The 20829-nt window shown below is 52.2% G+C and overlaps 7 protein-coding genes across 7 annotated transcripts; 4 read left to right on the top strand and 3 right to left on the bottom strand.

Moving 5' to 3' along the window:
• Positions 1 to 334: 334 nt before the first annotated feature.
• Positions 335 to 3502, top strand: QC763_401210 (uncharacterized protein; the record flags this gene model as incomplete). Its single annotated transcript, XM_062911742.1, has 1 exon — positions 335 to 3502. One exon carries the CDS (start codon positions 335 to 337, stop codon positions 3500 to 3502), a length of 3168 nt encoding a protein of 1055 aa, XP_062765328.1.
• Positions 3503 to 3981: 479 nt separating this feature from the next.
• QC763_401215 (uncharacterized protein) lies at positions 3982 to 6195 on the top strand (the record flags this gene model as incomplete). Its single annotated transcript, XM_062911743.1, has 1 exon — positions 3982 to 6195. The coding sequence occupies one exon, from the start codon at positions 3982 to 3984 to the stop codon at positions 6193 to 6195; it is 2214 nt and encodes a 737-aa protein (XP_062765329.1).
• A 466-nt stretch (positions 6196 to 6661) lies between these two features.
• On the bottom strand, positions 6662 to 9907 carry QC763_401220 (uncharacterized protein). Its single transcript, XM_062911744.1, has 6 exons — positions 8645 to 9907; positions 8276 to 8587; positions 7665 to 8200; positions 7288 to 7609; positions 7098 to 7237; positions 6662 to 7032 (listed from the first exon to the last, which is right to left on the bottom strand). The coding sequence occupies exons 1-6, from the start codon at positions 8817 to 8819 to the stop codon at positions 6847 to 6849; spliced, it is 1671 nt and encodes a 556-aa protein (XP_062765330.1). The 5' UTR covers positions 8820 to 9907; the 3' UTR covers positions 6662 to 6846.
• A 1664-nt stretch (positions 9908 to 11571) lies between these two features.
• Positions 11572 to 12124, bottom strand: QC763_401225 (uncharacterized protein; the record flags this gene model as incomplete). The annotated part of the gene is made up of 2 exons (XM_062911745.1): positions 11572 to 11738; positions 11992 to 12124. The coding sequence occupies 2 exons, from the start codon at positions 12122 to 12124 to the stop codon at positions 11572 to 11574; spliced, it is 300 nt and encodes a 99-aa protein (XP_062765331.1).
• A 1368-nt stretch (positions 12125 to 13492) lies between these two features.
• QC763_401230 (uncharacterized protein) lies at positions 13493 to 14969 on the top strand (the record flags this gene model as incomplete). The annotated part of the gene is made up of 3 exons (XM_062911746.1): positions 13493 to 14328; positions 14380 to 14685; positions 14735 to 14969. Exons 1-3 carry the CDS (start codon positions 13589 to 13591, stop codon positions 14967 to 14969), a joined length of 1281 nt encoding a protein of 426 aa, XP_062765332.1. The 5' UTR covers positions 13493 to 13588.
• A 1157-nt stretch (positions 14970 to 16126) lies between these two features.
• Positions 16127 to 18214, top strand: QC763_401240 (uncharacterized protein; the record flags this gene model as incomplete). Its single annotated transcript, XM_062911747.1, has 3 exons — positions 16127 to 16406; positions 16456 to 17713; positions 17781 to 18214. The coding sequence occupies 3 exons, from the start codon at positions 16127 to 16129 to the stop codon at positions 18070 to 18072; spliced, it is 1830 nt and encodes a 609-aa protein (XP_062765333.1). The 3' UTR covers positions 18073 to 18214.
• A 128-nt stretch (positions 18215 to 18342) lies between these two features.
• QC763_401250 (uncharacterized protein) lies at positions 18343 to 20598 on the bottom strand (the record flags this gene model as incomplete). The annotated part of the gene is made up of 1 exon (XM_062911748.1): positions 18343 to 20598. One exon carries the CDS (start codon positions 20596 to 20598, stop codon positions 18343 to 18345), a length of 2256 nt encoding a protein of 751 aa, XP_062765334.1.
• Positions 20599 to 20829: the final 231 nt, after the last annotated feature.

The following is a 20829-nucleotide window of genomic DNA, read 5'->3' on the forward strand; positions in this document are numbered from 1 at the left end:
ATCGCGACAGCTTTCGATCCCGCCACCAGGTCTCCATGCAGTCGTCCCGGCTGTGTGTCCAACCGTGGACGGCCCAATTAATCAGTGCACATTAGCCGACTGACAGTGCCGGTGCAACTCAAATTCCAACCACACAACCATCACGACCAAGGTTTCTTAACGAGGTACCCCGCCGGCAAACTGTTGACCTTCCATCAGTGGCAATTCTTGGCAAACTGCTACACCTTGGCAGGTGAGTCGAGGCCAGCCGTAGATCAATGTATATAGCCATAAACAGACGCGTTGGGACCAACGATGGGACTTGGTTTCTCAGGCGCAGTTTCTGTTCAACACCATGCGGCTCTTGATTTGGGCTTGGGCTGCTGCCAGCCTCTCTTTTGGCTGTGTGGCGTTGGTTGAGGAGCGAATTGTTTCGTTTGAGGTCGATGCTGATGCGGCGGCGGCAAGCGCACAACTCGATATCGCCAGTGCTCCGATTCTTGTCTCTGAGGATGATCCGATTGGTGTTCATATTGCGGCCAACAGTCTGGCGAAGGATCTTGAGCAAATCACTGGAATAACCAGGTCTGTCGCCAACGCGACCTTCGCCAGCATCTCGAGCGAGGCAAACCGGGGCCCATTCATCATCGCCGGCTCGGTCAATTCGACATTGATCCGCGACCTGTCCTCTCAAGGCGTCATCAATGTGTCGGATATTCGGGGGAAATGGGAGACTTTCAAGACAACCACGGTTCGGCTTTCTGGCAGCAGACCTGCGCTTGTCATTGCGGGAAGCGACAAGAGAGGTGTCATATTCGGGATCCACACGCTCGCAGAGCAATCAGGGCAGTCGCCATACCATTGGTTTGCCGATGTACCTGCCCAGAAACATTCCCAAATCTTTGCCCTCAACAAAACGACAGTTCATGGCGAACCAACCGTCAGATACAGGGGGCTTTTCATCAACGATGAAGAGCCGGCACTGAACACGTGGTGGGCCCGTCAACACAACGCTACGCGATATCCTCTCGATACGGAATTTTACGCCCGTGTATTTGATCTTTTGCTTCGTCTGAAGGCCAACTACCTCTGGCCAGCAATGTGGAAATCATGGACGCCACCGCCGGGAAATATCTTTTTTATCGATGACCCTGGAAACCAGCAGCTGGCGGATGATTATGGAATCGTTATTTCTACCGCTCATCACGAGCCGATGCAAATGGCTACCAACGAGTGGAACGAGACGGAGAGAGGCCCGTGGGATTGGTCCAAGAACAAGGCCAATGTGACCAAGTTCTTTGAGGAGGGTATCGCCCGTGCTGGCAAGAATGAGTCTTACTTCACCATTGGGATGAGGGGTCTGGGAGATGAGGCGGCGAATACCCAGAACGCAATCGAGATGCTCAAGGATGTGTTCAAGGTTCAGCGGGGAATCATCAAGAAGTTTCATGGGTCTGAGACGGCTGTCAACCAGGTGTGGGCGCTGTACAAAGAGGTGGCCTCGTACTATGATGCTGGTTTGGATCCGGATGGTGATATTACGCTATTGTTTCCAGATGACAACCAGGGGAACGTGTACCGTCTTCCAACCGGGAACGAAACCGAGCGGCCAGGTGGGACTGGAGTGTACTTCCACTTTGAGTATGTCGGTTTGCCGAGGTCTTACAAGTGGCATAACACCAACAACCTAGGCAAGGTGTACAAGGAGCTGTTGCACTCTCACTTGAGAGGTGCAAATAGGATTTGGATCATGAATGTGGGCGACATTAAACCAATGGAGTTACCGCTGAACCTGGCTATGGACCTAGCTTGGGATGCCTCGAGCATTTCGTTTGACAGGATCCCGCAATACCTGGTTCAGTATGCCGCCAGGGAGTTTGGCCCTGAACACGCAGAGGAGATTGGCGATATTCTTATGGAGCACTCTCGTTTGGTTGGGATGCGTCGATATGAGCACATTGACCCGGCTACGTTTTCAACCACTGCTTATCACGAAGCCGAACGGGTCCTCTCACGCTGGGACTACTTGGCGAGTCGCGTCAACAATGTCACTGCACTTCTCCCGGCTGAGACTAAACCCGCGTTCTTTCAACTGGTCGGTCAACCGGTCCTCTCAGGGGCAACATTTGTCTCGGTGGCCATCAAGACAGCCTTCAACCTTCGATATGCTCGCGAAAGAAGAAACTCGGCCAACCTCCTTGCTTCCAGCGTTCTGGAGCACTTCGAAACCTCCTTTGACCTCATAGAAGAATGGGACAACATGCTCGACGGAAAGTGGGCGGACATGATGTCCCAAGCGGTCTATGACGCAGTCGAAGAACCCAAAATGTGGGCCAACCCATCAAGAGACATTCTTTCCAACCTCTCCTATGTCCAAATCCGACAAAACATGCAATTCTCTCTCGGCAACCTCGGTCTCTACGCCGAAGGTTCCTCTTCCCCTGCTGAACAAGGCCGCTGGGCCGAGTCAGTCGACGCCAGCATGCCCACAACCAACTTTGCACCTCTACTCCCCCAGCTTGACCCCTTTGCCGCACTACAGGAGAGGATAGTGGAGGTTTTCCACAGAGGCGATCATCGCGTCCCTCTCAACTGGACTCTCGACCCTTGGGAGGAAGACTGGCTGCACATCACCCCTACAGGCGGCACGTTGAACTCGACCCATCCAGACGACAAAATCGTCCTTTCCATCCCCGACTGGTCAAAAGTCCCGGTTGAGTTTAACAAAACAGTTCTCATCGGAGTCCGCTCGACACCGGCACGATACCCTTATTTTGATCAAATCCGGCTTCCGGTCCTGAACTTTGTTCCCCCAAACACGTTTGAGGGATACCCAGAGACATCAGGGGGTTACATCTCCATCGAGGCCCCTCATTTCTCCCCTAACTTCTCCACCCCAAACACCTCCGACATTCACTTCCTGGCTATCCCCAACCTAGGCACGAGATCAAACACCGGCTCTCTTGCCCTCCGGCCTTTCTTGTCTGCTAGGGGAGATGTTCCCAAGGCGAAAGAAGTGAAGGCTGTATATCCCATCTATTTATTTTCTGACAGCCCCCCGAGCGTGAAACACAATGTTACTGCAACGGTGTATATCAACGCAGGGTTGGACACCGACCCGAGGCTCAAGATGGAGTTCTCGCTCACGTTGGATGATCAGCCGGCGAGGTTTCAGAGGGTGTTGGGGGATTATGTCAAGAATCCGCATGCGGGGGATATACCGCCTGAGTGGTTGCCGCACGTGGCTGATCAGGTGTGGACAAAAAAGGTTAATTTGGGGGAGGTGGGGGAGGGGAGGCACGAGGTTGTTTGGAGGGTGAATTCGCCAGAGGTGTACTTGGAGAAGATTGTGGTTGATGTTAGGGGGGTGGTGCAGGATAGTTATCTGGGGCCGGGGGAGACGAGGTGGGTGGATGCGACGGAGGTTATGGGGGGGGAGAGAAGGGGGAGGGGGAAGGGGTGGAGGGGGAAGGGGAAGTGGGGGTGGAGGAGTAGGATGGGGGTGGGAGGGTTGTGGATGTGAGGGTTGGTTTACCCCTGAGCTCAATTCCTGAGCTTTATCCCTGAGTGCAAGGTCAATATTGAGATGACATGCTTGAAGCAAAACAGACTCTGTGCTCTTCCCAAAATGCACAACCGTGCGCGCTGGTGCCAGTTGCAATTGCTCTTTGTCTCGCAACAGAGTTTCTTGTGTTTTGATTGATATTGCAAGACTTCATTCCAGCTCTGTTATTAACAATTGAGCTGCCCCACCCTTTGTGACTGCGAGCTTCTTTGAGGCCGAGTCTGAATGCAGACGCTTGAACTCGTCTCCCTTTGTGTAGCTAGAGGTCGAGAGGCTCGAACAAAAACACCGGGTCTTTGTTCACTATCAATTCCACGTTAAGGTTTTCTTATCTCTAATAAATCCAACCACTGTTTATTCTCAACCCTCAAACATCATGTAAGATACATTCAGTCATCATCGGACAAGTGATATTGAGTTGAGACATCGAAGTGAAAATGCCTGAAGCTCCAGCACATCAATCCGGAAAGTTCGGGCTCGCAGAGTCGACATCGGGATGGGGTGAAAAGAATTCAGACCACATTGATACGACCCCCGAGGATCAGAAGCCGGCGGCCGGAAGGCGTCGTCGACCGACTGGGAAGCGACCCTCCGGAATTCCAGCTGATAGTGACGACCCTGACAGCTCGCCGACCTACAACAGTCGCCAGGGTAGACCAGTACGGTACAGGCCACCTGCGAATCGAAGGCTGTTTTCGAGGCAGACGCCTAACCTTCCTATCGTCGGTGTTGGTATCACTCCCGGGCCCTCGACGGGCCCACCACCTCAGACACCCAAGGAGCAGGCTATTGCCGCTGGCAATAAACGACAAAGGGAAGGGGGCTCGATGCCCCTTGCACCTCATGCCAACAGACGACGTGTGGATGAGGCTGGCAGACAGACATACCATGACCCTACCTCGCCCCCTCGGGGTGGTACGGCCGCACCAGCTACGCCAACGCAATGGATTCATGATGATGATATGGATAAAGAGAGACAGGACTCGGATGAGGAGGAGCACGCGTCACCTATTGCAGCGCGGGCAGCAAGAAAGATTTTGAGACCTACGGGTACAAGAAATACCGCGGGGATTTTGGACAGGCAGGCCCTTTTGGCAAAGGCTCGGGAAGAACGCGAGAAGGTCAGTCAATTGACTAGCGCGTTTGGAGGCATGTCTGTCAACCGGATGGATTTAGACTGGCAGCCGGAGACCTCTGCCAGACCTGACCCTCCACGTGTGCCTGTCCAGCTCCCGCAGATTGACTGGGATGCTCCCATTGACCAGGAGCCAATGGTGGTTGATGATGCACCCCCACCATCGGCCAAGATGCTGAGGTTGTGGCAGAAGGCGAAGGACAGACTGGGCTTAAAGAACAGCCAAATTGAGAGAAGCCAGCAGGAGGTAGACGGCGAGCTGACCTGGACTGGGACGGAGAAGCAACAACTTCAAAGCCAAAGCACGCCGGACCAGAGCACGAGCAGTGGAAGAACCTATCACCCGTACCGTCCGCTCGTGAACCAGGGAATCAACCGGCACTCTCCCCAAGCCAGCAGGAACAGAGCCTCTGCCGGAGAATATGCACCGACACTCCCCTCTTCCTCTGCCAGCTCTAGCGAGCCAGAACCATCCAGAAACCCTACCCTCCGGCGCATGACCGGCAATGCGAACCTGGCAGCCTCCTACCAATACAAAGCTCCAAGCCCTGACTGGGCCCAACGCCAGCGCCAGTCGTTTGTCATCGAAGAGGACAACGCGTCGGGAGTATCAAACCTCTACTACAATAAACCAGACCTCCACCGAACTGGCCACGTTAAAAGAATAAAGTTTGGCGCCGGGCATATCTTTAGCGGCCGGTTCCGAAGACACGGCGGAGAGAACTTCATCATGGCGTTTCCGTATGACATCCGCTTCTTGATCTACAAGGAGCTCTTGACCTGTCATGCCAGGCTGATCAAGCTTGGAGCCGGCGCGCCGTTGATTACAGTAAGCATGAACATCCCGCCGTGTGACAACCAGATCATGTTTACTTCCAAGACGATCCATCTCGAGACCTTTAGAATTTTCTACGGGATCAACACGTTTGAGATCAAGGTCAACTGGGAGCACTTTCTTGATCCGTTGCATTTCTTGCCGGCAGACTTTGGGCTTGCGGTGAGGAAGATCAACCTTGTGCACGACTTCAAGATCAACTCCAATTTGAGGGAAGCGCTCGCCAGGATGAATGATATACCCTGTTACCACTACCCCAGCGGCCCGTCAACGCGCATTTTGGATTTTAACAGTTGGGCACCTATTCTCCAGAGGTTGGATTACTTGCATGTTGAGTGGAAGGTGGAAACATGGGTGCGGCACAGGTTGTATGCGGGTGCGGATTTGAACAAGACGAGACTGACAAAGAAGGATGGGTGGGAGGGGTGGGATGGGATTTGGTTCGCGATGCAGATGTACAAGACGACGCAGAAGGCGGGGAGCCAGAGGACGAGCAGTTACTTTTGTTACTGGGATAGCTGGATGGATCCGAGGTTTGGGATGGATCTGGGATCGTATCACACTTGTAGTGCGAGGTGCAAGTATATGGAGGATTTCTTTGCCAAGTTGTGGGAGACGGATGTTGGGGCGGATTTCGATCGGAACGATTTGGTAAGGGAGGATCCCGACTCGGAGTTTTAAGCGCTGTTGGTTTATTGACGTTGGTAGTAAAATGACGTAAAATTTAATACAAATCTTCAATTGTACTTTTGTGTTTACCAGGGTCATTGTATATTCCATGTTTGCTTTAGGGGTGAACTCAGGGGGTAAACATGGTGAGACAGGCAGGGTTAGGGTTCGGCTGGTCATGTCAACTGCTCGATGTTGATCTTTCTGCCCTCCGCAATCCACATCGTTTTTGACATATCAGACTTCATCAGAGTGAGATAAGAGACTTAATCAGAGCGTCATTGCCTTATCTCAACATCAAATTGGAAGGTGTTGTTGGGCAGTCGCACGCCATGAGCGGGGGTGCAACAAGCGCGCACGCAATTTTGAGGAGGGCTGACGATTGGGACGCCAGGGAGGGAGGAACGACGCCATTGCCCGACCGGCACCGACGCTCTTCTCCCTGTTGTCTTCCTTCTCCCCCAAATATGCCATCATCTGCCGCAATCATGGAGGGTAGTGGCGTTGCCTCACACTCTTCCTTGGTCGATACCATCTTTTCTATTTGTTCTATCTTTGAATGTATGTATGAACACGCCGGCATGATCACCACCAATCGAGCAGCCAAGACGTCACCTATAACCCCCAAACGCCGTCAACGCCCAACACTGACACGGATCGCCATTACGCCTTTTTCTGCATCGATCCCGTTCTATGCGCCCACGAAAAGGCAAACGCGAGCAACGCGAGGCCGCTCGAAGCCGCAAAGGCTATTTTCAGGGCGTCACAGTACAATGCTCTGACGGCCAGCTGTTGGGTGGGTGACAGCTCCCCAATAGCGAACAGCGACTTGCGCAGCCTCTCAACCAGCTGTGCCACCACACCACTTGTCAGTCACCTGCATCTAACCAACGTCGGGAACTCCAAATACGAACCTCTTCACTGGCGTTGTCACCAAGAGCGTCGGGAAGGCCCGCCAACAACATATTCTGGACGATGGCAGCCGTGACAGTCACGCCATAAATGGTCCCCATAGACCGAATCAGATACACCGTAGAGGTGGCAACGGCTTGTTCTGTGGACGGTTAGCAACTTAATCTCCTTCAGCCTTGTTGTATTTCTTACCTCTGTGCTCCCAGAAAGAGATGAAGCTAAACAGAACGCTGGGGTTGGTCAGACCAAGACCGAGATTAGCAGGTATCAAGTAGAAGAACTCCTTCCACCGAGCCCCCGTCGTGCCCATCGACAGCGCAAGAAGATTCCCAATGAGCATCATGGCCGTGCCCAGCCGAACGTTGTACGAGAGCTTAATACCGCGCTGCATCGACCACCCGGCAACAACACCTCCAACTGGGGTCGCGAGTGCCGGGATCATAAGCCGGAGACCGGCCGCCGATGGAGAATCACCACGAACAGCCTGGAAATACAATGGGACCATAAACATGTACTGTTGGGCGAGCGTCAGCAAGTGTGCCAGATATTCGGGGAAGATGAGGACTCACAGCATACGAGGTCATGCCGGAGAATATGTTGGTCAGTTGAACCGCGATCGGCTGCCAACCCTTCAACATGCGAAGTGGGATCATGGGGATGGCCTTGGTGTTGGCTTCGACTTCCACGAACAGGAACAATAGTACGGCACTTCCGACCAGCGAAGAGATTACCGGAAAGCTAGCCCATGGGTACTCGTTGCCGCCAAGCGTCAAGCCCAGAAGCTGGAGGAGCAGTCCACCCACGAGAAACAGCGAGCCCGACAAATCCAGCCTTTTGATCGCCGAGCGAACACGTTGTGTGGTGGAGAGAGGGATGAGTTGAGGAACCATGCAGGCAGGATTCTCCAACACGAAATAACCCACCACGAGGGCGAAGAAAGAGACTGGAACCTGCAGCAGAAAGCACCATCTCCAGCCAATGGCTTGAGTGATCGAGCCTCCGAGCGAAGCGCCCAAGACTGCGCCAAAACCAACGAGGATATTTTGCATAGCCTGGTACATGCCGCGCTGTTTGAAGGGGATCATGTCGGAGTTGATGACAGTTGCTGGAGATAACGTCAGTAACTGTGTCTCAGGGTGCACGACCGCTCGAGCGTCTGAGAAAGGGGCACAAGACTCACCCATTGTGATCAGCCCACCGCCGCCAAAGCCTGTCACAGCCCTCATGATATCTAGTGTCAAGATTGTCTGCGCCATAGAACAGCCAAAACACCCAATCATGAAGGTCAGGGTGGAGATGAAGAAGCAGATTCGCCGCCCAAACATATCAGAGAAGCGGCCGTAGAGAGGCTGGAATGCTGTACTGGTGATGAGGTACGAAGTCGTTAGCCAGGCGGCATTGTTGGCTGCACCGAAGTCGGAGCTGATGGCGGCATATGTTGAGGCGGTGATAGTCCCATCGAAGCCAGAGAGAAAGACATTTGCCCATAGAGCTGGTCAAATAGTGGTTAGCTGGGACATTCTTTTTCCTCTTCACCAGCCTTGCGTACCTGTCTCGATCCACCAGAAGCCCGCGGAAGGCCGCCATGAGTCTTCATGGTGGGATTCTGGAAATGTCACATATCCTGGCTTCTGTTGTGTGGTGAGGAGAGATGTTGTCTCATCTGTCTGTTCCATCTCGGGGTCGCCCATGATGGGCTGGTGTTGTTGTTGTTCAGTGTGCATATCTTGTGGGTTAATGGCTCCCAAGTGTGTATTCCGTCTCCTTTAGTCTGGGTCAAAAAACAGCAGGGCCTCAGAGTTTTCACGTATTCACTTACACGCGGTGGCAAAAACTTGGTATTGAGGGGGAGGTCAGTCAGGCCAGACCTCTCATCTCATACCTTTTCCAGCCCTGGACGATGCGCTGCTACCCCCCAAATTTGGCATGCCGTAGCGCTGCACCCACCCCTCCCATGTTTCCTGCAGCAGCAAGCGGGCAGCATCAGAGACACTGCTTTTGCGAGCCGATCCGGCACCGGCGAGCATGTCACGATCTGTTCAAAACTTGTTTCTCTTCGTCCCTCTTTTGAGAGCGTATATCCGCCATTTCTGCGATTTCTTTTTATGCTGGATATCGCCAGACGTATTTCTTTCATTCATCTTATCTTCCCCAACCCATCAAGGTGCTCCTTTCCGGTCTGGCTCCTGCGCTTAGCGGCAGAGACACACCCAAGACAAGTGCGGGGAACGCCGTCGACCTCACCTTATCAGCGAGTGCCGCATGCTGCCTGGTACATGCAGAATCTCTTTCCAGACCTCACCCACCATCACTCATTGGTCCAGAAATGGTCCGGAATATCCTGTCATCTCTTTATTGGCGAATTCCAGGCTTGCTGTGCTTCCGGATGGTTCCCCCCTTTTCTGTTTGATTCGTTCAATGAAGGTGTCGCAGGCAGGCTATCGTCATATGTCGATCTTGATGAAACTGCATCTCGATTATACAACTACTGTCGATTGTTTTCTTAATATCCTTCTTGTTTCCTTATCTCGAGACTTGGACGCACGACACTCTTTGTTTGATAACAATGCGCATTGGCTTCCCTTGGCTTGTCGCTTGACCCCGATCTTGAATGCAACGGTCCGGTGCCGATGAGGCCCGGAATGCGGGGGTCAACGGGTCGAGGACCAAACACTTGACAGGCATCATTGGCTAAATCACGGATAGTTTCCTTTCTGCACTATCAGATGTGATGAAAAACGCTCCATATCGTCCGTCTGGAGAGGGAATCCACCGCGGGAAGAGTGCAGTGAAGATGGAGTCTGTCCTGTATGTTGTGAGAAGATAGTGTACGGTCATGCAAGTGAGAGGACGAAGCTGCACCGGGCGAGATACGCGCCCGGCCGCATTCTGCTTTGAGATTTGGCGTCCAATCATGGCCGGCGGCGTTACCTAAGGACGCTTCCTGTTGGGGGTTAGCTCCTCTCACGTGCCACCCCTGAAGGTTCCCTCATTGCCTCTTCCGCTGCGGGGCGACGTGGGCGGATGGACCCTGATGAACAGCGTTGGTCTGTGTGTAGGGTCTCGGCCTTGGAAGACGTTTGATTGTTTGTGGAGGAGAGAGACTAATACTGCAGGATATGAGGCTGAGAAAGTTGGTTCCGAGAAGGGGAAGCCGAATAACCAAGCGAGAAGGACATGACGGCACAGATGGTGAGGAGGGTGGGTGAGGAGCTAGATATGATCAGATATTACTTGGGGAGAATAAGAGAAAGTAGGGTCTTTGCGCCCAGGTCATTCTTGAGGGTATTCAGTGGCTTGGTGGATATACAATCTACAGCTTTCGCCCTCTTCGTCGTATATCCTAGATAACGCATCTTGACAACCAAGTCTATCCTCTTGTTACTAAACCTTGCCATTGAAGCCTTGAAGTTGAGAATCAAATAGCAATGTTGATTCCTATAGTTGTTTTGGTGCCCTCTTTGAGGGCACAAAAAAAAAACGCCACCCTCGCTCGGGTCTTTGCAAGCCTCCCGTCACTAAGCTTAGTTTTTGTTTTGGTGCAGTGGGCAGGGCCCTGCTGAAGCGTTGTATCTTGCGTGCCCAGGGTTTCCTGGTGTTTTATTTTTGTTCAAGAAAGCTGTCAAAAGGGGAACAGCGTAGGTTGTCACCAACAAATTCCTGACTTCGCTTGACCAAACTCGGATCGGGCTCTTGGTGGACAAGGATGTGCGTACGAGGAAAAAACAGGGTTGGGTCTGTCTACACTTTTCATCAAACCGAGCAAAGCTTTCCACTATCAACTCGGAAATCTATCTTAAAGGGTCGAGTGGGTACTTTACCACGAGAATCCCCGGGGCAGTATTGCCTAGGACAGCTACACGCGGCACCATTAAAAGAAGAAGTCTGGACGGGTGCGGTTGGAATGCTCTATGGAGTTTTGGGACTAGCGGCACACGTGTATATGAAGTAGTATAATGAAGCTTCCGAGGCAAAGGACAGTCTTCCGCTAGGAAGACACAGGAACATTGTCCCAACCCACCAGGATAGCATACCTAGAAGCCTGCCAAATAACAGTCGACAACGCAAAAAACAGACTCTGGATTCCTTCTACACGGGTCAGGGGCCACAGGAAAACCAGGAAAGCCGACTCTTTGGTCTCCTGACATGCTGGAGGACCAGCCAGGTACCCTGTATGTCAAGTTCGTAAAAGGTCTAAACAACTATAATGAGAGTAGAAAACAACGAGATGCTGTCCCTGTTCTCCTCGGCACTTGCATATGCTGAAATGAGGGATTTGCAGTGCAGCTCCGCTTGTACCGTCAGTTCATATTCGCGTTCCGCAGTTTCACTGCAGCAATGAACCTTATAAGTGCGCCGTAAACCGACCAGTCCCCTAGTTTCCCATCTCTGGTTGCCTACTTCGCGGTCGACATTTCGCATTTGGTTAAGCCAGGCTGGAGCCCATGCAGGATATGTCGCCCTTGGTGGGCCATGTTATAGAACCATTTTCACCGCCTCGTGTCTTCGGGCCTCGTAAATCTTTCTCATCCCGTCATCGATCGATAAGCCGTGCTCCCATTCGAGTCCGATCACCGGAAAGAGAGCACGGGCGTTGTTACTAATGTCGCCGGCCTCCCTTTTTGTACACCCGACAACGATATCTGCAAGTCGCACGGGAATGTTGCCATGTCGCTGTAGATGTAGAAAAGCCTGGGCCAGTGTGAACGGCCCCTCTCTTGCTTTGAGGCAAATGAATACATCGGTGAACCAAACCAATCACTTACAAGTTAAAACAATCACATCTCCAGCGAGCTTGATTTCCTGATAGGTCCAGACGCGTGTTAACCATCCTCTTCATTCCAGTTAGTGTTCTTTACTGGGACTAATTTTAATTCTTATATGGAGACAACTTACTGCCGAAGCCAAGGACTACGCCGGGATTGGCGGGATCGTTTGACCACAGTCGCAGAGCTAAAGCATCAACGATGACCACCTGCTTCGCCTGGCGGTAGATATTCGCCATAGCATTGATAAGTCTGGATTTCATCTCGGCCTCCGCGTGGATCCAGCTGATGTCCGGTGCCCGGAATAGCCAAGCTGTCAATCTACAACCACTCGATGTCGGTGTGCCAGCTTGTCAAACAACTGTACCACCAAGCTCCGGTGAAACCCTCCATTTGTCTCATCTGATCCAAGACCTTCTGCCCACACATGAGACAACGCTGCATAACCACCTGGAGGCACAATGCGGAGGTCGCCGTCCTTGTTAACGCATAGGGCGCCCAGCGTGTCGGCTGACTCTTGGATCTGTTTCCACTTTGATTTAACAAAGTATGATGGATTGAAATGGACTCTTCCTCGTCCTATCCTGCTCGGCAACGATGAAACAACCTCGAAAGACTTTAGTCTGCGAAACCGAATGTCATCCACCGTGGCATCAACGAGCCTCAGAGTCTGGTTCAACTCCTGTACGTTCCAAAATCTCAGTTCATGCTCTGTGAGTTGTCTCGCAACGGAATACTCGAATTCGGCTTGGAGAAGGCACTTCAAAACTTCCGGATGATGGGACGCATCGGGTTTGATCAGTTTTGATTTCTGGAATCGAAGGAGTTCGGCATCCCCTAGTTCGTCACTGTAGTCTGATTCATATCCACTCGTCTCAAAAGACTCAGTCGTATAAAAAAAACTATCCTTTTCTCGCCGTCAATGGTGATTGCAAGTTGGGAGATATGGGTGCCATATATAGATAATCCATTGTACAATTTGAAAGAATAAACGAGCGCGAAGAGCAAAAGTTTCAGAAATAAACCTACCAAAAGGAGGCTCAATGACTTTTGAAGAAAATCAACCGTTCAGTAGATTGATAAAACCAAAGTCGGGCAATTTAACAGATTTTAGCGCGCAGTACGCCACGTCTTAGTGTAGGACGGTGCCCTAGTAAAGTCACTGCCGGCGAAAAATGAGGCCAAAAGGCAGGGAAATTGATTGACAAAATTGATAATACAGTGTTGTTGTTGGTTGTCCAGCGTAAAAGTAAACAGTAAGAAAACCAACCTTAAGAGCAAACCCAAGTGTAAATCTGGTGAAAAGGCGGGCTTTTGTTGACTCCCTACACCTAGTGACCATCGTGACGCTGGAAGGGATTGGGTACGGCGAAGGGACAGGCGCGGGTGGTGGCCTCGACAGTGACCACGTCGGCGCTTAAGTGCAACTTCCATGCTGGTATTCCATGGTCTGAAGCCTGGAATCCTCAGAATATCCAAGTACCTACTTGGCATTGTCGCTAGCTCGGGTAGTCGTAAGGCTGTACACAACGTGCAGTCATGAGCAAACGTCAAATGTGGGGCCAACCGAGATGATTGGCTTTCCAGACGTGGAAATGAGGGGATAAAGCTGAAGTTGCTTCTCGGCGCATGCCCTCCGCCACAGTCTTCCTGGAGCTGAAAAGGCAACCACCTTGCTGTCGTCTGCAACCGTTAGGAATTCTCTCAGACTGAATATCCCAGGCGAGATGACGAAAACACTTGTAACTGGACCTCATGGTCCGCCAGATATCAGCTACAACCTCGACTACGACAATTACCTTGCTAGAACCCAGCGTCGATTGCAGACCGAAAAATTACCAAAAGACCTGCCAAGTGGCTTTCCACAGCAAATTCAAAATGATCTTGTCTGGGATGGGAAAGACCTTGCTGAGAAGTACGACTGGAACTACACCTTGACGACCGATGACCTGACCGAGATCGAATCAGCTCTCCGGCATTTCAAAGCTCAGAACCTGGGACTCGGATTCATCAACCAAGACACCTTCCCGCTTCCCAATCTCCACAAGACTCTACGAGACATCTCCAAGGAGATACACATGGGCCACGGGTTCAAAGTGATCCGCGGTGTTCCTGTGGCGAGCCACACTCGAGAAGAAAACATCATCATGTACGCCGGGATCTCCTGTCACATTGCACCTGTCCGTGGTCGACAATCCTTTCTGGATACCGGAGTTGATGTTGCTCTGGCCCACGTGAAAGACATGACCTCAGTGGTGGATGGCAGCAAGATCGGAGCTCCAGCCTACACCAATGTTAAACAAGCCTTTCATACAGATATTGGTGACGTTGTTGCATTGCTTTGCCTCGCTGAGGGTGTTGGAGGAGGGGAGAGCTACTTGTCGAGCAGCTGGAAGGTGTACAATGAGCTGGCTGCCACTCGGCCCGATCTTATCCACACGCTGTCAGAATACTGGGCAGCGGATACGTGAGTTTGCGCTCTTCTAACTCCTTGTTTCATGGAGCTAATGTCCTCCAGATTCGGCAAGATAGATATCCCTTACTGGCATGCTCCGTTACTGTACCACGAGCCGGCCAAAGATACCACCCCAGAACGTGTGATTCTCCATTATTCACGACGAACCTTTACCGGATACTTGGGCCTCCCTCGCTCAGCCAACATCCCACCCCTCACCGAAGCACAAGCCGAGGCTTTGGATGCGCTGCACTTCACAGCGGAGAAGTATGCGCTCTCTCTTGACTTTCGCCAGGGAGACATCCAGTACATCAACAATTTCGGCTTGTTTCACGGCCGTGCAAGCTTTCAGGATTCTAAAGAGAAACAGTAAGTTGATCTTTTGACCGAGTATTCACAATGATGCTAACAAACACAGACGTCATCTGATTCGGATCTGGCTCCGTGATCCAGAGTATGCTTGGGAGATACCTGAACCTCTGAGGAACAAGTGGGATAGGGTGTACAAGGACGTCAAGCCTGAAAATACCGTCTTTCCTCTTGAGCCACCGATTGCGACCGGCAGGGATAATAATCCAGGTGGGAAGGGTCTGGTGGCAAAAGGGTGGCATAGACTTGTCCAAGCAAGTCAGCGCATGTTGGTTCCCTCGTGAGGCCTTTGGCAACAGAGGCATCAACTTTCGGCATCAAGCCACAATAGCAGGTCTTCAGTCGCTTTAGTATCGGTAGGATCAAGAATGGAAGTGGGCATCACGAAAGATCACATCTTTGGCAAGCATAATGACGAGCGATGGAAGATGAATGCCTAATCTGGCAGGTAGTACCAACCGCCGACCCGGGGTGCAAAAATCACAGCTGGTTGGGCATCCAATATCAGCACAATTGGCACCGTTCACTGTCCATGACAGAACCCCCCACGAAAGAGCAACCCAAAGCAGACGCTTCAAACCAATACGGTACCATGCGCACGCAAGATGGCGGAAGAGGCGCTGGCAAGCTTTTTAGTCGATGAATATCAGCCACCATAGGTATGCAGGTTGCAACTACAGACCAGATTCTACAAGATGCTGTTCAGCTCTCTGATATCCCCGTCCTACCATGCTGCATTTTTTCCCACCCCGCTTCCTCCCGTCAGATATAGGGTCCCCAGGTTTTATCCTACCACTGAAATGCGAGCTCACCCGATGGCGTTATCCTCGCCAACAATGAGCGACAGCCATCCAGACAGCTCCGCAAAATTGCAATCGCAATTCTCCTGCCCGTATTGGCAGGCAAAGTCCCGTCGGTTTTGCTCGGCGAAAAAAACTGTCAAGTTCTGGACGGATGATCTGCCGTCCAACTACCATGGCCAGAGAGCCAAGGCCGGGAAAACCGCAACAGAAGCTCGCACTGCAACGGGTACCATCCAAGTCGGGAGATAATACCACGACACAAACAAGGGACCGATAAGGAAAGTCGCACGGAGGAAGTTATCACTGCTCGACGCAACATTCGAGAACACAAGCTGCAATACAAAGTGATGCCATGAGCCAGGTATCTGACGCTCGCATACACGTGTGAAGAATGCGGAATGTCTCACCAAGCTGCTCGACTGGAACAGTCCACCACTTAAGGTTGCTCCATCCCCATCTAAATGAACTGCAGTACGACGTGGATTGTCTCACGAGCAGACGGGTAGATAAAGTCGTGCTTCCACGGCACGTCATCTCTTCTCGACTCCCCGCTTCTTGACCTTTTGTTGTTGACACTGCAGATTTCGGTCGAAGTTGCAAGCAAATAAGAGTAACAGCGCATTGTCGGGCAGAAGACTATGTCTTTCAACTGGCGTCGACCCTTTCGGTCGCGGGACGACAACGATGAGCCAACGACACAGGATGTGCCGGCACTGACCCGAGTCAACAGCGCCGAGGTGTCAGACGGTAGCCTCAAATACACGCTGGAGAAAGGAGGCAATGACTCCCAGCCGTCATACCAGGAGGCCACAGGAGCCCCAGTGGAGAGTCGCTCGCCACTGGGGTACTCTGTCGGTCCAATCACCATTATCTTCCTCAATGTCAGCAAGATGATTGGGACTGGTGTTTACTCTACCCGTTAGTAGCCCCTAGCCGCCGGTTTTGGAGAGACACTGACAGCAGACAGCCTCCGCCATTCTTAGAGGGACTGGCTCAGTCGGGCTGAGCATGATCTACTGGACCCTCGGCTTCTTCACCTCCATCTCCACCCTCTCCGTCCTCCTCGAATTCGCCTCCTACTTCCCCAACCGTTCCGGCAGCGAAGTCGTCTACCTCGAGCAAGCCTACCCCCGTCCCCGATGGCTCTTCCCAACAGCCTTCGCCTTCCTCAACGTTGTCCTTTCCTTCAGCAGCGGCAACTCCATCGTCTGCGCGCAATACCTCTTCCGAATAAACGGCCACACCCCCTCCCCTTGGGAACTCAAAGGCGTAGCCATTGCCGCGTACACCGTTGCCTTCCTAGCCGTAGTCTTTCACACCAAAGCCTCCTACGCCTTCTCCAACGGAATCGGCATTGTCAAAACCCTCACCCTCATCTTCATCGCCATCGCCGGGCTTGTCGTCCTAGGAGGCAACATCTCCTCCATCCCCGACCCCCACTCCAACTTCCGCAACGCATTTGACGGCCTCCCTCCTACCCCCTACGGCCTAAACAACGCCCTCTACCGCATCATTTTCTCCTACACCGGCTTCGACAACGCCTTCAACGTCGTCAACGAGGTAAAAAATCCCATCAAAACCCTCCGCCGCAACACCTTCATCTCCGTCTTCCTTGTCGCCGTCCTCTACAACCTCGCCAACGTAGCTTACTTCGCCTCCGTCCCCCTCCCCGACCTCCGCGCCGCAAAAGAAATCACCGCCTCGTTATTCTTCACCGCAGTCTTTGGCTCCTCAAACGCAGTTCGCGGACTCAACTTTCTCATCGCCCTCTCCTCCTTCGGCAATCTCGTCACCGTCCTCATCGGCTCCTCCCGCATGATCCGCGAATGCGGTCGCCAGGGCGTGTTGCCGTTTCCTAGATTCTGGGCGACCACACGACCGTTCGGTACACCGATCGGGCCTTACTTTGTGAAGTGGTTCATGACAGTGATCATGATCTTGGCCCCGCCGGCAGGGGACGCGTTCAATTTCGTGGTTGACTTGCAGGTTTACCCTTCTTCGCTGTTTCACATCTTGGTTGGCATAGGACTTTTCATCGTCCGATACAGGAGGAAGAAGCTCGGGTTGGGAAGGGGCGAGTTTAAAGCGTGGACTGTAGTGGTGGTGTTTAATATCCTGGTGTATGCGTATTTGCTTGTGATGCCTTGGTACCCTCCCGAGGGCGGACCATACGCGGGAAATGTGAGCTTTTGGTATGCGACTTATGTTGTTACGGGGACTGGGATGTAAGTTCTCCTCCGTTGCTCTCCTCACTTGATTGACAAACGAAAGGCTGACATGGGCCGGAAAAAGTTTGCTCGGTTGCGGCATCTACTACTACGCCTGGATCTGGCTCCTCCCCAAGTTGAGAGGGTACCGCATCCGGCAGGAGGTTCTGACGCTGGAAGACGGAGCGCAAAGTCACAAGGTGATCAAAGTACCTGTCGAACAACTGGCAGAGTGGGACGCCACTCACGATGCTGTTGGAAGACCGCTCAACAGGACAGACAGCCACTCTGGCGACTCCGAACGCATCGGTGTATCAAGCACAGCAGGAGAAAAGGGCCAAGATGGCAATGTGAGGGATGTAGATCCTGAGAAGTAATTCGTCAGAGCTGTGCGAGCTGCTTGGCGACATGGGGGGGCAACAGATCTGCTAGGCTAAGAGAATATTGTAGGCTAGAGTGTAGCAATTGAAGAATTTCACTTATTCTCCCAAGCAATACCTCATCTCATCATCTCCCAACTATGAACCGCACGCGGTTTTCCTGCTCCTCTGATGGTTGGCCTTGGTCGATGCCCCAGCCACCTGTGCCATGGACCGGTCAGCAGGTGGAAGCGGGTTCTTCCTGGCGGAGATTAATATGACTGTGCTCTACACCAGAGTGGTTGTCTGCAATTCCCACTTCTCAATCCATCCCACATCCCATTGATCTGCACGAACCCACAGCATTCCCACCCGCTCATACACCTCATCTTCCCTGCCAACAACACGACGAAGAGCCAGACACATGAGTCTCGCGTCGTCCTGTTTATATGTCACAGTGCCATCTTTTTTGAACGGGTTCTCTTTAGAGCTTATTCTAACCAGGAGTGCCAGATACTCGTTCTTTTGATCAAAACACGCCGGTTGGATTTCCGTTTCTTCAATGGTAGCTTCCACCCAGTCATACTGTCTCCACACAGACATAATAGCATCATCCCCCACATCATCCACGTCGTGGATATAAAGCAGCGCAGTGGTAACGTCAAGATTTCTCCTTCGGGAGCACCCGTCGACCGGCTCATCCCAAGAGCCGTCACCTATGCTGGGTTCGTGGTTGGGGCCAGGGAAGTAAGACTTGGGGAAGACTTGCTCACTCCGGTATAATTTCTTCGTACGGCCCCGCAGGACTAGACGAGCGTCCATGATTTCACCAAAAGGATTGGAGGGATTCTTTGGCTCAACGTTGGCTTCGACCAACTCCAGATCATATGGACCTTGCCCGTAGTCCGTCGTGTAGCCGTCCCACTGAATTGTATCGTCTGTTACTGCCCAAGACCATGACGGCGCTCGATAAGGTTGGACGTGGCGGGCAATTTGCGTCTCTTCCTTCCAAAGAAGCCCATTCCTAACGTCACTGCTCCAAAGACCGGCGAGATATCTCGCCCCCAGACTGGCGTGAAGTCTTTGTGTGATGCCGGACAGGGCTGGAAGCTTGTCGCTCCCAAATGTGAGGGTCCTGTTTGAGTATTCTCCCACAAGCGAGTAGTACTCCCGAAAGAGGTCTTTTCTTTTCAATGACTTTGCCGAGAGGTCGGAGGCGTTACTGGCGTCGAGCACCGCAGTTATGTCGTCAAAGACCGAGTGAGCTCTCTTGTCCCCTTCAGGCAGGATGCCAGCCTCAGCCGATTCCTGGCCAGCGCGGCATCTCCAGTATATCTGATGTCTTCCGTAGATAAGGTGGCGGCGCGAGAGTAGAAACTCCTGAAATGTCCAGCCTCTTGAGTTCAGAACGCAGGCCATATCTAGCCTCCTCAAATCCTCGCGGTCATTAGGATGCCTCCATTCCAGTTTCAACTTTCTAGCTTCACCCTGTTCCGATAGCATCGTGAGAGGGACCGACATGGGTGGTGGCCCCGTGGTTGGGGCTGGGTTGAGAATTCCTGCGGTACTGCGCTCGGATACAAACGCTGATATTGTAAAGGTAGAGGATCCGTAGATCTGAGCCATCTTTTTCGACTCGACTTCCCAATCCTGTCTGGAATCTTGCATGATGCAGAGTGAGTCAATCCATAGGTACTGTATGCCCAGCTTTCGCGTTATTGTTATTGCGTCTCGGAAGTTTGCCGGAAGGCTGTCGAACGAGAGCGATGTCGTAAACGTATCCAGTGTTTTGGTGGTCAGGACAGGCTCGATTCTCCCGCCCCAGCAGTGGCTCAGCGCTACAAACGGAGCTTGAGACCCGTGCGAATGGACAACTCTGAGTGTTATGAAGTCGTTATCTGGAGTCCCTACATCGACTACTCTTGTCGGAAGGGTTGGGACCTTGTTATCCTGGCAGCATCTGTGACATTGCTGACATTCTTGTAACCACGACCTCGCGATCTCAAAGTTCTCTTGTGAGCCAAGATCGCTGTCGAGCTCGGAAATTCCAATCCGTACATTCTTCAGAGTTATTGGCTGATCCCGGGGTACCACCAACCTCAGTGGCATGATAGGTATCTCGTAGTGAAGCTGTATCACATCGTCATCGCCATAGTCGATATTCATTAAACCGCCAACCTGCACAGCAAGAGTGTCCATAATGGTGATTGATGATGAATTATCACGATATGGATACGTGCTGGTGAGAGCAATCTTGACATCCGACTGCTCCAGGCTTTTTGCTTTCTCGTACATCGACATGGTCTCATCCTGGCTGCTGAGCCCGAAGTATTGGTCTTCTTCGACGGGATTTTGTTTGAAGGCGTGGAGGATTAGCTGACAAAGGTCGCAGCCGTTTATCGCTGACTGTTCAAGGTCGTTGAAACTCTTGTGATGCTTGTAATATGCTGAAGACGGGAAGTCATGAAAGTCAACCTCCTGTTTCGTCAGTTCAAACAGGTGTTGGATGGAGAGCTCTGTACAAAGCGGACATCGAGTTGACATGATGAGGATGACGTTGGAAGTGCAAGGTGAATTTCCATGTTGCCCAGCAAAAGATTTCATCAAGTGCTGTTGGTTCGAGCCGGATGAGGGCCAACGGAGACTCACCAGGGCCCGCCCCTCACGTGATTATTACCTGTTGGTCTCACCAACTGGAAGTTTTTTTTAAAGCAGTGTTGAGGCCCTTCGTGACCAACATATCACTGGTGAACTAACATGATGATGGAAGAGCTG

Source organism: Podospora pseudopauciseta, chromosome 4, assembly GCF_035222475.1.
Source record: "Podospora pseudopauciseta strain CBS 411.78 chromosome 4, whole genome shotgun sequence".
Lineage (NCBI taxonomy): Eukaryota > Fungi > Ascomycota > Sordariomycetes > Sordariales > Podosporaceae > Podospora > Podospora pseudopauciseta.